Source organism: Tenrec ecaudatus, chromosome 14, assembly GCF_050624435.1.
Source record: "Tenrec ecaudatus isolate mTenEca1 chromosome 14, mTenEca1.hap1, whole genome shotgun sequence".
Taxonomy (NCBI): domain Eukaryota; kingdom Metazoa; phylum Chordata; class Mammalia; order Afrosoricida; family Tenrecidae; genus Tenrec; species Tenrec ecaudatus.
Window position 1 is genome coordinate 49,594,291 of NC_134543.1, and position 16,811 is coordinate 49,611,101.

At 38.8% G+C, this 16,811-nt stretch overlaps 1 protein-coding gene and 1 non-coding gene across 7 annotated transcripts in view; both read right to left on the reverse strand.

Moving 5' to 3' along the window:
* The window catches only part of KTN1 (kinectin 1), a 115,736-nt gene that overhangs the window by 10,680 nt on the left and 88,245 nt on the right, over nucleotides 1-16,811 (reverse strand). For 3 of the 6 annotated variants that reach the window (XM_075530935.1, XM_075530934.1, XM_075530936.1), the window contains exons 31-40: nucleotides 15,905-15,942; nucleotides 14,550-14,640; nucleotides 12,282-12,368; nucleotides 8,186-8,275; nucleotides 6,341-6,421; nucleotides 5,452-5,541; nucleotides 5,235-5,327; nucleotides 2,677-2,748; nucleotides 2,363-2,446; nucleotides 2,113-2,196 (exon numbers count right to left, since the gene is read on the reverse strand). In XM_075530935.1, coding sequence (XP_075387050.1) covers nucleotides 2,113-2,196; nucleotides 2,363-2,446; nucleotides 2,677-2,748; nucleotides 5,235-5,327; nucleotides 5,452-5,541; nucleotides 6,341-6,421; nucleotides 8,186-8,275; nucleotides 12,282-12,368; nucleotides 14,550-14,640; nucleotides 15,905-15,942 — 810 coding nt within the window. The remainder of the gene's footprint in view (nucleotides 1-2,112; nucleotides 2,197-2,362; nucleotides 2,447-2,676; nucleotides 2,749-5,234; nucleotides 5,328-5,451; nucleotides 5,542-6,340; nucleotides 6,422-8,185; nucleotides 8,276-12,281; nucleotides 12,369-14,549; nucleotides 14,641-15,904; nucleotides 15,943-16,811) is intronic. The other 3 variants (XM_075530938.1, XM_075530937.1, XM_075530939.1) reach the window with 3 other exon arrangements.
* Nucleotides 11,368-11,501, reverse strand: LOC142427163 (U11 spliceosomal RNA). Its single transcript, XR_012779977.1, has one exon. It is a non-coding gene; the product is annotated as a U11 spliceosomal RNA (small nuclear RNA).

Genomic DNA, 16,811 nt, shown 5'->3' on the forward strand with positions numbered 1-16,811 from the left:
TCATTCATTACATGTAGAGCATTTTATAGTCATATTCTTCCAAATAGAAATCAGAATAAAAATTTTAATTTACTAACCCGTCTTTAAAGGCTCTCTGATCTACTGTTTAGCTAAAAAAGCCAACTGTTAATGTTTTAAAAGACATTGAACAGATTATATATTCAGTAAAATGAAAACGTCACACATTTATATGTTGCTGGTCCTGATTTCCAGAATACCACATTGTATAGACTAGTTGGAATCATACCAGCCAAAATGCCCTTAGGTGCACATTTCCCAACAGCCAACTCACTAAAGCACGTATAAAATTCTATCACACTGTTGTGTCCACTCCAACAAATTTTCTGCTTAAACGTGAGTGAAGTAAATGGACTATATTTGACAAACAATACATTTCTTACTAAACTTATCCAGTTAATCGTTTTAGGAATCATTGTTTTAGAGAAGAAAAAAAACTCCCAGCCCTAGGTATAACTTTTCAAATCATCCAGAAACCCAAAAGGAGGAAATACGCTGACAATTCACACTGAGCGAATTAGTGGAGAGTATTTCATTTGGAAATGTTTCTTTTAGGAATGCTATTTAAACACCCATATGATACAGAATTTGCTCTGTTACTTCAACTCTTTGAGTTTACTGTTTTACATTAGAGGCTTATTCATTTGGCCCGTAAACACACAAAATGCATATATGTATATAAAATTGCTTTATAATGTAGTGATTGTTAGCCTGAACAAAAAAAATTAACAAAGATTACAAACTCCAGGCATCATTTATTTAAAAAATCATATACCTCTCAAAATGGTCCCATAAAAGAAATAAAGCGGTAAAAAAAAAAAAATTCAGAGCACAGCAGGCTGACTAGAGATATCACTATAATCAGTGAGCTTGAAACTACTATGGGAACCTGCCACTGATTCCGAGTTCAAAGTCAAATCCTCCAGCAAAAGACATCTGGAAAAGACTTTTCCAAACATACATATAACTGGTCTTGGGTTGCAAAGAGCGTGGATTCAATTAAATAAAGTGAGAGGTAAATAAAACAAAGGGTAAAATACATACATCTTCTGTGGGTTTATTTCCAAGTGCCCTACTCTAGAACTGATACCCATTAACCATTGCCATTGCATAGAAGACCAATTACAAATGAATGGATCAAAGTTTTCCTTGGCCTATGTACCAAAGGCAATGAGAAGATTCCATTCACTACACAAGGTTAATGGGTAAGGAGAAAATATTTTTGGTCATTTTCTTGAGTTTAGTCTCAATTCTTTTAAAATGACCCAATTCTGTGTTATAATTTTAAGTAATGGGAGACATAACTATTGTCATTCAAAACAGAATAAGATAGTTATATGTGTCTGACAACTACTCCTGTCATCACCAGTCTGAGGGAGCAGGAAAACACGAGCACGGGCATGCTGCTGCTGCTGCTGCTGTGGAGCCGATGCTGATGCACAGCGACCCCTCCACATCAGAGCACCGCAGTCCCACAGGGGGTGAAGGTGCCAGTTTTTCAGAAGCCAATGCCCAGGTTTACCTTCCAAGGTACCTGCAGGGGGGTTGCGAATATCGAACAAGCTAGTAAGCTATTTGTATAGCGCCAAAGTTATAGTTTTCGTTACTATGCTCATAAATAATATGTTGCTGATAAAGAATTTCACAAACTTTTAAAATCTCTAATCATTTTTTTTAAGTTAAAATAAGAAACTGGATTGGATCATTGCCTTTGAATGAAGGCTATACATCTTCAAACATGAAGACTCTTATCTAGGGTTAGAAAATAGGAGATACAGTAACTCTGAGAGCCTGAGAAGAAATCTGTATCTGCTTTATTTCATTAGTCACTGAAAATAATGCTGAAATGTTCTGAAAAACAGTTGGAAGCCAAGCATGCCATTATTAAGAGCTAAGAAAAGGAGGACTGTCGTAGGAGTCAAGAAAAGAAAGGTCATCTTAGGAGCCATCAGAATATGAAGATTATCATAAACTTGCAAAAAATGCCAAGCTAAAGAGGTTAGCAAGAAGGAAAAAGTTTGGGTGGTTTCTCCACATGTCAACACAAGTGTTTTCAGAGCCTACTTGACACTCAGTGGAGAATAAGCTTCTTACCAAATTTAGCTCTTCATTCTGTCTTACTGCTTCAGAATATGAATCATCAAGTTTTTTCTGCAATTCAGTCAACAGATCTTTCAGCTGCAATGAAGTTTAGAGTTTAAGGTTGATCTCCTTTTGATAGCTCATGTTTTGTATGCTACCCAGAAGCTCTGCAGCAAACCACTTCAATTGAACATTTTATCACTGTTAATAAATGTAACTTGAATTGAGAATTTGGGGGTGAGGGAGGATTAGTCATATGTACCTCTCTGACTTCAGTAACATAAGTAGATCGTTCCATTTCTGCCTTCTCTAGCTCCACTTCCAAATGCTCTCGTTCTCTTCTCAACTAGCAAAGCAACCCAGAAGGAAGAGTTAACAACATACACGATTCCCTTTCATGATGCTTCCCCCACAGTGCAAAGTTATCACACTTCCCAAAAAAAAGCTATCATTTCAAACACTCTCCCAGATACGTTCTGAACAGCTCAGCAACTATATTATTAGATAAATCTTAAGACAAAGATCTTGGGATGTCCCTTAATCCTAGGCTACAAATCAAATAGCCAAATAACTTACATTTTCAATATCTTTATTTTCTCTTCTTAATCGTTCTAGCTCTTGTTCTGAAGAACTGAATGACAACTGCATCTGAAATGTTAAAAAGATGTAAGACCGAAGTAGACAACAAAGGTTTAAGCCTCAAGTTTTTCACGTGTAGTTAACTGGATACACCCAAGGTTTAGAACTACATCCTATTTAAAGTCAGTCTGAATTTTAAGAGACCTTTAAAAAGTCATATTTCACTTGACTAAAATTGTGATCTGCACCTACTCCATTTCCATGATTTAGTCCAACGAACAGTGCTTACGTTTCCCTTAACCATTTCATAATCATTTATGTGTAAGTCCCAGATGCATGCACACACAGTTCCTCAATTCTACAGTCTGAGCCAGAAAAGTTAAGTGGGCAACAGAGTCTTGATTAATTTCCCTTTTGACACACCATGAAAATTGAGAGAAAAACTAAGACTGCAATAACCTTCAGGTTCCAAGAACAACAGAATAATCTAATACCCCCCCCCCCAATTCATGGATTAAACATGAATGGTTTTAAAACCAGAATTTATCTGACATTATTATCACATAATATTTCAATAATCTCCAAAGCACTTAATATACTTCCTGGTGGTATAGGGGTTGTCAGTGGTTCAAGCCCACTAGCTGCTCTGAGGAAGGAGAAAGCTGGCGTTATCTACTACTTAGACTTATAATATCAGAACCCAAGACAGCTCCACTCTATCCCATGGGAAACCCAAAGAAGTCGTCGTCTGTCCTACCGGCATCAAGTCCAGGGCAATGGGATTTCTTGTCCTACAAGCTATATCATGATCTTTAGTCGTATTCTAAACCAGCTGAAACCTGAGTGGGCCATCAGGATTACCTGAAGGCCGGACTGAAGCACAGGCTGCTGGGTTCCATTCCAGTTTCAGACTAAGGACATCGGGGTGGGGCATTTCGCTCAGGTGCTTAGGTACACGGTTCTCAACCAGTGGGTCAAGGCCCCTCTGGTGGTCAAATGACCCTTTCATAGGGGTTGCCCGATTCATAACAGTAGCAAAATTACAGTTATGAAGTAGCAACAAAAATAATGTGATGGTTGGGGGATCACCACACCATGAGAAACTGTATGAAAGGGTCACGGTGTTAGGAAGGTCAAGAACCACTCTGTAGTACATGGAGCTGACAACCAGGTTAGCCCTTCTGCTCGCCGTGAGCAGGGTCTCCACCCACAGATTTTAGAGAAAGTTACTTGTTCTTCACACCCTTTAGCTGTATGTGTTCCTATCTCCATGGGAACACTTCCCTGATTATTTACTTTTATACACTATTAAGAACACTTAATGACAAATTTATGGATTTATTGTCTTTGTTCTTCTGCTTAGGGCACCTGCCAGGTCTTTGGTTCTGGCTGTACGACCTGTTATTCAGGTATTTCAACTATTGGCTGCATTTCTGTGTCTTTTATGTAGAAGCTAGGGGAATGGGACAGGGGGTCCGAGTTACTATTTTTGGAATGTACAATGATCTACTTATGTCAAGTGAAAAACACCAAGTGACAGATTTGCCTTTGCCTGGACTGCCTGGGAGCTACTTTTGGTTTTTCCAGTATTTTCTCATTGGCCAATTTCAACTTCCTTTACCCACTTTATGATGTGAGGTGTTTGGAGACAAAGTTTTTTTATGTCATCCTTCTTCCAGAGGCATGTCTTCACAGGTCCTCATGAAGCCCAAAGCTGCAGGAGCAGAATGAACCCCGGGGCCACGGTTGCATAGAGTGAGACTGCTCTGACCCTTCCGCGAGTGTCCTCCTGCCTGAGTAGTGCCCTCACACGTGAAGAAAGGGAAAGGCAGTGGAAAGAGCTCCAGAGCGGGGATTTTCATGGTTTGAAATACTACCATCTCTGCTAAGGATAGGAAATGTCATCTTGAGTTCCTTTACAAAGTTTTATCTTATGAATCTCATATTGTTCCGAGATGTGTTGGAAAAGAATATGGCTTTTAGAGTCTATTATACTACCAGAAACCTTAATCTCCAGGCAAGATGAGAGGTTCTTCTGCTAACCATTGAATAGCAGAGTGCTTTGATTGGTGGAATTAATGACTTTTTAAGTGCCAGTGTGAATAGAATGAGTTTTTGAACTGAAAAATGGTGTTGAAGATCCATGGATTGGATTGACATGGGCATTTAGTAAGGCTTCTGGTAGGGGCAGGAATGGGAATCCTAAGCCCACAATGTTGTATTTGAGAGAACAGTGATTAGCAGCTACCGCTTTTAGAATAACTCAATCCTATCTCAATCCTCTTGATCAGTGGTTCTCAACCTGTGGGTCACAACCCCTTTGATGGTCGAACGCCCCTTTCACTGGGGTCGCCCGATTCATAACAGTAGCAAAATGACCGTGATGAAGTAGCAACGAAAATAATGTTATGGTTGGGGGGTCACCACCACACGAGGCACTATCTGAAAGGTGGTGGCGTGAGGAAGGTGGAGAGCCCCTGTCCTAAGTGACGCTGGTGCTCCAAGTCCAGGACCCACACTCACAACCACTGCTCTACGCATTTCAGTTTAAATACCTGTTTAATAGTCCTCTGTGATTCATCAACCTTAACTTTCCACTTGTTTTCTTCTTGCTCTACACTTCTCTGTAGCTTCTGTAAAATTCCCTCCTACAGACAAAAATAGGGTTACTTTGAAAATTCCATGTGTAAATGCCAACATAAACTAGGTCACTAGGGAATATGTTAAAGATTTTTAAATAAAGCTAAAACTCAGATTAGAATCATCTCTCACTGTTTCTGCAAGGACAGACTTGTATTTTTCACACTCTAACTGTAACAAGGTGTGCATTTCATCAGCCTCTTTCAACTTGTGCTCTAGAACCTGCAAAAAATGAAATAAGAAAAAGTTCCCATTTAATTTCACCAGAAAACTTTGTACTTCAAATTTGTTTCAATGTTTAATGGCATAATATGATAACTGGTTTCAAAATATTTTATAATGAAACACTACATTACTACATCCTATGTGACAATGAAGTTCAATGGCCTTTGGTTTTTATTGCTGTTGTTGGCGTTATAATGAAACTGATTAACTCCGCTTACTAAAAAATGTATCACATCACTGTGTAATAGGTTTTCACTCTAGCTGGATAGTAAAATCAGAGGATACAAGTGAAGTAAGATCACAGTGCCTACACTACACAAATGGGAAAGAATATTATTTATGCTACTCTCAATTTAAAAAGTAAAATCTCCCAAACCTCAGTTGGCAACTCAAAAAAAACAACCACACACACAATTTCTAAACACTCCTAATGATGGTATTTTTGGATGTTTCAGCAAACTAATCAGGTTCTACAAACCTATCTTAACAGATCTTTACTTTTTAAACTTAGGCTAAAAGGATATTAGCATATAACTACATACTCAGTTTTAAAACTGATTAAGACACAGAGTAAAGGAGTGTTGACCATTAGTATTATATACAAATCAAATTGCAAGGAAGACTTAACAGGATGTATTTCCACTTTTTCACAAGATAAACTATATTACACCTGACCAAAAGATCATTATTCTTCTCACATCAACCCTGTATCTTCCCCAACTTCATAAAGACAAACCGAGTTACTTCTTTTTTCCATGTTTGATTAAAATACAGACCCTTCACTTCTTGAACTAACCTTAACTTCCTCTGAACTTGAAGTTTGAGTCACACATTCTTTTGCCTTCTTTTCAAATCCATGTAACCATTCACTATAACTCTGGCAGGGGGAGAAAAGTCAAAATAATCAATTTCCAAAAATATTTCAATGAGAACTGTATGTAGACACAGCACAGTCTGAGAGAGCAAGTAGCTAAGGCTCACACTCTACACAGATCAGGCCACTCTGTTTGATTAACAGGTCATTCCCCACCCCTTCCCTGTCACTCAGTCCAAGGAACCTGAGCTCTTCAGAGAATGGTCAAGTCCAAATTTGTGGCAGGACATGAATACCAAAAAAAAAAACACCAAAAAAAAAACAGTAAGAAACACCTTGTCCTACTACAAAACAAAGACATGATCAGAGTTTCATGTCAAAAAATACCCACAGCCAGCCTAAAAAATTCCAACTGTGCAACACCCAAACAAAACCCAGACCAGCTGCCATCTGGTCGATGCCCATTCCTGACACCCCACAGGCTGCATTCCATTGCGCTCTCAATGGCTGCAACCCTTTCTTCCAAGGTGTCTCTGGATGCGCCCCACCCTGTAAACTTTTAGAGAGCAGCCAAATGCTACCCATCTGTGTGACGTCTCGGAGCTCCTGCTGCCACCCAGCCAACCCCAACAGTGAACTTGAGTAGGATCGAAACTTCTACATTCAACTTCTAATGGATGAGCTATGCACAGGAGAAGATTCCCTGAACCACTGGTAGACAGTCAGCTAAATCCACACTATGGGAAACCCTAGGTCAAAAGAGGGTGCTGTGGGTGGGGAGCAGGGGGTGTTTTGGGAGGGAGAGTCTGAGGGAAAGCAAGGAAGACCTAAGAAATATCTTAAACCAATCACAACACAGTGACGATATTTGGATCCTGATTAAAACAAACCATAACTATTATTTAGTTAAAACAAAATAGACAATTTATGTAAGTATGAAATGTGAACACCAAGTCATTATTAAGGATTTAAAATTTTGGTGGTTTGGGTTATATTTTGCTTGTTGAAAGGAAATCCGTATCTTTTAAAAATGCATACTGAAAATAATTGCAGGTGAAACCTTCTGCCATCTGATGCTTACAACAAGTCATCTCAGATGTGTGGGGTGAGAGGTAAAACTCACGTGTGTATTGACGCATGCCACATGCTGATAACTGCTAGGCTGGGAGACTGGGTACACCGGGCTTATTCTGCTACTCCGTATTCTAGAATACGTGTAACAATTTTCCAGTCAAGTACTTGAAGGGCTATACCATCAGGTACGGAAACAAGCGTTTCCTTCCTGCAACTAGTTGCTTGATGAGTTCTCTGAACCGAGGTAACTTTTCTCTCAATGAAAATACACAGAACCTCAAGTAAATGCAGGTGTTCTACATGAACTTCAAGAATTGTGCTTGGTAAGTCAATGGTTGATAAGGCTTTGAAATACCAAAAAATCTGGCTCATAGTATTTAATACATTTAATGTGAAAATACGGTGTTCCTAAAAAAATTTTTTTAAAGCAATCTCTTAAACCTACCTTCTTTTCCTATTGAGAACTTTACTGATATAACGTTAATGAAATATTGTTCTTAAATATATTTATAATCCTCCAAGTAATGTCTCATGCATAATGTTTTCACAATAAAATATTAGTATCAGTGGAGGAAATGAGAAATAGTTTGGAGCCAAGTTACTGACACGAGGTACTCAAACGCACTCAGGGTAGCAGGAGGGCCGGTGAAGGAGTGCAGGCACCATCAAAACCACGTGCAGAGTCCGAACGCGGCTGGTCCCAGGTCGCTGACCCAGCTCACAGACTCATGGGGAAGACTTCATAAATCTTACCAAATGAGAAGGGACAGACACCTTCGGAAATAATTTTTTCAGAACTTCTTTAGCTTCCAACTCCACCGCTTCTAAATGTTGTTGTCTTTCCTAAAGCAGATGATAAACCAAATCATGTTTCCAAAATTACAGAATTTAAAGAGGCAGGTGCTAGTCTTTTAAACCTCGAGAGGTGAAAAGGTCATAGTATTTAAAGCACTGATTTCAATACTGACAAATGTCTAACATTTCCCATTTTAATGTGTCAAAACGACTTCTTAAGAGAAATATTTGCATGCAACTAACATTATAAAACAAGATGTTTATAAACTGCAGGGTGAAAAACTGTATCTGCTCTGTAAATTTTCATCCAAACAGTAATTTTAAAAAAAACTGAAAAAATCTATAAAGTATCTTTAAAAATTGTCATATCCACTAGATTAAAATAAATCTGATAATATGGACATTTTTATTTTCCTTGCACTAGAAATCAAGTAATTTTCAGGCCCAGGATTAACACATTTAAAAATGAAAGCATTTCTTACAGCTAAATGTCAAACTGCATGAACTAAAAAAAAAATCTGCACAACACAACAGTGGCTCACCGGCTGGCAGATATCTCAACAACAACAACAAAACCGCCCACAATACTGAGGGACCATATGCTATGGGGACTTTGTAGTCACTATGCATTCACTGTTGGGCTGCTAACCGCAAGGTCAGCAGTTTGACACCACCAGCTGCTCTGAGGGAGAAAGATGGGATTGTCTACTCCCTATAGAATTACCCTGGCCTATAGGTTTGCTGTGAGTCGGTATCAACTCGATGACAGGGAGTTTGGGTTTGGGATTTGGGGGTGTTTGGTTTTTGTTTTTCACTTTTATTCATATTCAGCACCACAGACATTTGAAGTTGTTTACGCTGCTGAAATGACGCAAGAATCAGCCACAATTTGATCAGTGGCACATATGGAAAACAAAGGCAGAGGATTAAGTTGATGGTACATTATTTCACCAATGCCAGGCAGCATTTTGAGTATGGCCTCTCTCAGTTGTAAATCCAAAGAGCGATAACACAGATGTATATACAAGGGAAGCGTCAAAAAGTTTAAAGAAAAATGTCACTGTCTCTTCATTTCACTTCCTACCAATTTTTTAAAGTCCCCTCATGTCTAAATTTGGTTAATTTAAATTCAAGCCTAACAGAGATCCATGATAAATTCCAAACCATAGTTTGTCAAAATTAGGGTAATGATTTAATCACACACCAAAAACCAAACTACCTCTACCAGAAAAAAGCATACATTTTATGAAAATGTACATCTAAACAAATCACAAAAATCATCTCAAAATAATACTTGACAAGTTCAACAATTAGATCTCAAGCCTATCTTTCTCCTCTATAAATGTGATCTTTGAAATCGATTACCGATTAAGATGTACATGCCTCAACTTAAGCAAATCCAACCACATGAAAATCTAAATTTATAGAAAAAAAGGCATAAGTATTTTCTACAAACACATAAACTGTCATTTAATTAAAAACCAGTGAAAAAAATAAAAATAAACAAACAAAAAAAACAGTGGCAACATTTTCTAATTGGAAGTTTTAATTGAGTCATTTTAATAATTCAATAAAGACCATTATTTTCCAGGAATACATTTATCTGTATTCAAAACAGTAATTAGCTGCTATTTCACAGATAACAAATAGGTCGCTTTTAGCATTTGCTCACAGAAGAGGGAGAGCAATCTTTTAAAATAATGAGTTTAAAAAGAGAGAGAGACCTGGAATAGAAGACAAAAAGTGTCTAACTTATGAGTTGTTTTTTATGGCTGTTTTAATATATAAGTTATAAATTTTTGATTTGACATAATAGCAATTTCCATTGAACTTTAAGCCCTGGGCAATATTAACAGTTGCTTTATTCTATTTCTTTACCGTCTTTAAGTTTAATATACAGTCGTGCTTTGGCACCTGTGGGGATTCGTTTCAGGGCCCCCTCAGACACCCAAATCTACAGATGCTCAAGTCCTTTTATAAAATGTTGTCATATTGGGCTATCTATTAGGCACATTCTCTGGCGTACTTTATTATCTAGATCAGCGGTTCTCAACCTGTGGGTCGCAACCACTTTGGAGGTCGAATGACCCTTTCACAGGGGTTGCCTGACTCATAACAGTAGCAAAATGACAGTTATGAAGTAGCAATGAAAATAATGTTATGGATGGGGGGTCACACCATGAGGAACTGTATGAAAGGGTTGCGACACGAGGAAGGTAGAGAAGCACTGATCTAGATTATATAATACCTAATATAATTAAGTAGTGTGTAAATAGCACTGTATACTCCTCCTAAGACTTTGAGGGACTGCCTGGGCCACTTTGCCCCCACTTTCCCCTCCAATATTTTCATTCTGGCTGCTTAAATCCACAGATAGAGAACCCACAGATACATGTAAAGTATCGCTCAGTTAGCCTGTCAGCTACGACAGCTTCTCAAGACTATTTCTACTGACAACCAATCCTGAAAGTCGGTATATATCATGTTAGCTAGGATGACTCTTCTTTCTCTGCCCATAGTGCTCCTCCTTACTGCAGCTTGTGGCACGAGGGCAATCACCAACACTCTACACTGAAGGTATTTGAAGAATGGCTAAAATCCCACTGAAACACAGAGGATGGAGAATCTCGTCTCCAGAGATCCTTAGCTATCAAGGCAGCTCAATGGTGAGTTCTGAGATATGGCTACATTCCAGTTTTCTGTTAGAATTTTAAAATACGTAAGAATGCATATACACAGGTGGCAGATAGCTGCTTGCAGGATTGGTAATATTAAATAAGAGATAAGCACCTACTACTGGATGTAGGCTAGCTCATTGGCAAAATAAATGCTAAAAGGCAGCTTTTGATAGTGAAAAGCAAAGGTGTAGAAACAAACTACACGAGGCCTCTCATTGCTATTAGAATTGATCGTGCAATTACAGCCACTCACAAAATATTAATCCCCTAGTAGGTCCAGATTTCTCTGACCCTAATACCTGTCCACATTCACTAATAGAGAAAATTAGGACTAGGTGAGTAGTATTTAAAATCCAGTAATTACCTTAGCTCAATAAATGCTTCTAGAATGCTGAACCAAATCACAGTTTCTTTCATTCTGGTCATGGACATTTGATTTTTAGAAGAACTTTTTTTTTTTTTTAGGGCGCCAGGACCAACGATCACTAGCAGCCCAGGTAGCAAAAATTACGCTTCCGAAATCTCTTGATGTCGATTCCGCACGTAGAGCAATAGAGATGCCGTACGTGTGCCACTTAACGACAGAAGCCCCCTTTTTTTTTTTTTAGAAGAACTTTTCAATGATCAATCATTAGAAACTGCCACAACTATGAAACAACTAGATCCCAGAGAGAGTACCCGTCCTCATTTTGAAGACAGAGGGGAACGAACATATAGCTCCAGAGTACTTTAAGTACTCTGGTCAAGAGAAGTATCACTTGATATTGCAATTTCATACAGCACAAACACAGGTGATTCACTGCTGTCCAGCTGCCTCAATCCCAAAAGTTCAAGTCTGTCTCATCTGGAAAACCATCTCGAATAACACACCCAGAAGTGATCCCTTTCCTGAGGCTTTTAACTCTTCCTACCTCTGCAGAGGTCTGCTGGTGTGCTCCAAAGAAACTAGGTGAGCTTGTTGCACATTGTAGGTATATCTTAGGTATTGATTGTGCTTATAACTGGTTTAGGTTTTTGAGGGTTTTTTTGGGGGGGTGGGGGGGATTCAGGGATTTCATCAAAGTTCTTTCTTAAACAACCTAGCAGGCACACATACACTCTGACAAGAGCTCATATGGGTAGCACACAGGTGGTCTTCTGGGATTCTCCAGGTTAAAGTAGTACTCAGCAAAACTTAAACAATTAGGGAACCCCAACACATAGGCATGCCCAAACGTAAAGCTGCAAGGAGCAGATGAGAAAAAGCAGAGATGATAAATGTGGGTGGCAAGATGTGGTATTTAAATTGCAGTAAGACTGAATCATTTCGTCTGAGTGTCAGACGGCTGCAGATTTCCTCTGAGCAAAGGACGGTTTCTAGGAGCGAGCATTACAACCTTGGCAGTCTTGTTCACTTTGTCCTGCAGCATTTTTTCAGTTGATGCCAATGCTTCCATTGCTTCCCAGTTTTTCTCCCGAAGGTCCTAGTCATTTTTAGAAAGAATGATTTCAGTTTATCCATTATTGAAAGATTTTTGTTTTTACTTCATCAGTGTTTCACACTGCATTTAAATGATGGTTACTGCAAAATTATTCCAATGGGAAAGTATGTATATTAGCAAAAAATAAAAATAAAAGCCATTTTTAGAAGTTTGAATGAGGAAATAAAGAAGTCCACTTCCCTTGTATTAATATACACAGCACATGCCAGCCTTAAGGAAATTATTGTGTACATGTGACAGAGCAGAGAGCATTCAAAGGTAAACTCACAAATGAAGATTACAGGTACATTCGCAGTAGAGGATTAAAAAGAAAGTTAAGCACTCAAGTATTGCAAAAAGTTTTACATGTAACTTCCAGACAAGGCTCATTATCATTCATGGGACTTAACACAACATATTTTTCTCTCTAAATATGGTTTAATAAAGTTAATACATTTTAAATCTACCTAGGAATAGCATACTAGCTCACTGTTGCGTCTACATCTATCTGACCATGGTCACATGTGTGTGCCCTAAAGTACCGTATGTACTCGGGTATAAGCCGAGTTTCCCAACACATTTTTAATACAGTTTTTGTGGTAAAGTAGGTGCCTCGGTGGATATTCGGGTTGGTTTATACTCAAGTATATATGGTAGCCCGACTCAAATTGCATTAAATAATTGACTAAGTCAAACAGGGAGACTGAAAAGCTCTAACACATTCTCTTGAAAGAGAAACACAAGGCACACATTTCAGTCTTTCTTCAGTTAGAAATAACACAAAAAACAAAAACAAAAAAAGCAACCCACAAACTCACTGCCATCATGTTAATACTGACTAACAGCGACCGATTATGGGTTGCTGAGACAGTTGTTTATGGGAGTATATGGCCCAGTCTGTCTCCCACGGAGCTACTAGTGGTTTTGAACTGCCGACCATGTGGATCTCAGACCAACATGGTACCACTACACCACCAGGGCTCCTCCAAGAAATAAAAGTAACGCAAAAATAAAACGCCAACAATCGCCATCAAATGATTGCTTACTCATGTGCCAGACAAGATACTTGGCACTTCACATCAATTCTCATTAATCTTCCTGACAACCTTTTCTTTTCCCGTTTTTACAATGGGCAGCCCACAGCTCGAGTAGGTTCAGAAATCTGGCCAACTACATTCAGCAAATCAGGTGATGAGAATGGACTGGCACTGCAACCCGTGAAGGTTGAGGCAGCTTCTCCCACACTTGCAGGCCTGCAGCCCGGCCACTGCATTCGACAGCCAGGACCATGCACCCTCATCTCAGAATCCAATAAAGAAACACAGTCACAATGTTAGCAGTACACTGGCAAGTTCACCTCAAGTTCTGTGAATAAGCTGTCCTGTTAGTAATGTTACACAAGCACACACAAAGGGCTGTTCACATACCTAATTTTGACAAACTCAGGGTGCAGGAAAATGCCAATTTGTCAAATTAATGACTTAGTACAAACTTTGAATGTTTTAACTTGCATTAGGAAAATGTACATTGATTATTATCAATATCCCTTTATATTAGCCTTCCTTAAAACTCCTTCTCTACAAAGAAAGCATGGATTCTACTCAATCAATTATCTATTTGATCAGAACCTTAGGATTCATAGTTTTTAAAGCACTAGCATATGATTCGAATTCTGAGTCCCCTAAGACACATATGTGAGAGGAAAGAGGGAGGCTCTCAGAGCCGTGGAAGACTCATTTCAGTGTTGGGTAGCTGCGTGGGAATACTAGCATTACTTTTCATTTACAAAAATCCAGCCCATTCAGTGTAAGAGGAAATACCTTGATTTTAAAACATTGGGTTAATAAAAGTTCTTTTCCTAAAGAGTTCAATAGCAATTCTACTATCTTTTTGTTTTAAAAAACATGCAAAATCAGCTAAATCTGTAATTATATCTTCCAAATTTAAAACAATATTGACAAGTTAAGTTCTTTTCATTTATTCATGTAAAAATAAGCGTTCTAATAAAATTACCCTCAAGTAGTCCACCCTTCCCCCAAAAAAGGCTACACACAGAAAAATAACAGACCTCCCCTAAAACGATTTAACAAGTCTGAAGTAAAAGCAGTTTCAATAAATAAATGTCCTGATTTCAAAGTTCAAGTAATAAAAATAAACACACTGTGCAGATAAATATTTGCTTACATTGTTCTTCTTCCTCTGGTGTTCAACAGCATCCTTCAAAGAATCTAACTCACTCTGGAGACCAATTATTTCTCTCTCTCTCTCTGAAATTCTAAACCAAAACATGAATACATACAGCAAGATCTTCAGGCAAATAGTGAATGCAACTTAAATACTCACATATCAACATTGGTAACTGCAAAATCAAATCACCGTGTGGATGGTGCTTCACTAATGCTGTCTCAGAAAGCCTAGCCTATGAATTCTTCTTTTCAGAAATCTCTCTTCAAATAGGTTTTTCACACACAATCTGACATGCTGAGGGTTGTGCTCGAGAGAAAAGAACACCATCTCCTAGGAACAGCTCATGAACACAAGCACCGCTCCAGCTGGTCAACTGCAGGAGCTACTGTCAGGGGAGATAGATGGCAAGGAACTCAGGTATGACTCTGTGAGGCTGACCCACAAGAAAAGCCTCATTTCAAAGTCGGCTGTGGAGTCTTACTCTCTAACAACCAAAGAACTCACAATTTTCTCGTCCAGTCTAATGAGTTAGTTATTTTTCAGAAATGCGAAAAGGACAGCAGCAAAAATGTGCAATTCTAGCTTACAATAGTGGAGAGAGGATTGGGTAGCAGGCTAGATTACAATAGCTCTTCCCTAAGACTGGGTTCTATACAGACGGAGTTGTGAAAATAGGGCCAGTCCACAGCCAAAGCCGAAACTATTTACTAGCAGGCTCTTTACTGAAAAAGTTGGCCACCCCCCTCTACATGGTCTAACCTACGACTCAATGTAACAATAAGTAACGCTATCCTTGTCAATCACCAATCTGTAAAGACGTCAGGGTAGGAGAAGAGCTAGGTCACTTATATTACTAATTTAACTCACATTTAACGTGTTGAAACATGCTATCTTAACTGAAATGATCAAAATTGTAGTCTGTTAGGAGAAAATAACAGCCTGGCACAAATAAGAAAAATATAAAATGCTTTTTAACAAATTACCTTCATAAAAAAGAGGAGTCATAGATGACTGTTGAGTTTAAAATAGTAAGACAGTACACCAAAATCTGTATCATTCAATTCCAGAATGAGATCAGGGTTGAGATAACTTATAAAAGTAATTTAATAGTTTCTGAATGCTTGGAAGAGAAAAATAAATTCAAGCATCTTTCTCATCAAAATATTCAGACATCCAAATACTCAACTCTCCCCTAGCTCCAGAAGTAGAATTAAGCTCTACTGACCCACATGCAACTGTAACAATTAAATGGCCATCTGCAGTTACATTTAATGGCTTACTGAAAAACTGTAATTTATAGCACCTAAGAATAGTTGTCACTTTCCAAGTTGTGAAAAGAACGTGTTACTCACATTTTTAACAGTTCTTCCTGAGGGAAGGGGGGAGACACCTGTTAAAGAGTTAAAAGTACTTTCAAAACACAGCTTTCTAGGAGTCTTCACACAGTTGCTTTTCAGATCTCTATTAAGACAACAACAGAGGGGTAGGGACACCAGCCACTCCGGAAGTGCGAGCCCTCGGTGCTGGGCGCCCGGGACCCAGTCCCATGGCCACCTAGTACAACCCTGGGGGCTCTAACCAGTGACCTCAGTGAGGCACGTACAAGCTGGTACAACATTACGGAGTGGTAAGTCCCATCTTCACTGTCACAACATACTTACACAAACTTTTCATGGACCATTTGTCAATTTCCTACAATGGGCAAACACCTAGCAGACACCTTAAATTTTCATACTCTAAATTCAACTGTGTGAACGATAACACTCTATAAACAGCGTAGCGAAGAACAGAAAATTCCAGAACACTTCATTGTGCTCAGGCAGACCTCCTATATGTGGGTCCAAGGGAAGCCATTCAAGCAGAACAAGGGAATACAATACTGCTATGGTTTGAAATCAAGAAGGGGTGTGTCCGGGTTTCCCCTCTCACCACGCGGATTGAATCTGTGTGTTGAGCAAATGGCCTCAGGAGCTGGGTCACATGAGGAAGAATGCTGCATCAGGATCGGAGGAAGGTTTATTAACAACCTTCGATGTGTACATAACATGACTTGCTTGCTCAAATTGAGGAGGACGTGAAGCACTTGCTAATAAAGATCAAGGATTGTAGCACTGCGACTCAAATACAAAGAATTGCAACTCAAATAGAAAGAAAACAAAAATTCGCACAACTGAACCAACAGTAACATCAAGACAATCCTGTCGCTGTCAAGGATTCTGTGTTGTTGTATCCATGGAAGCAGAATGCGAGAGATCAAAG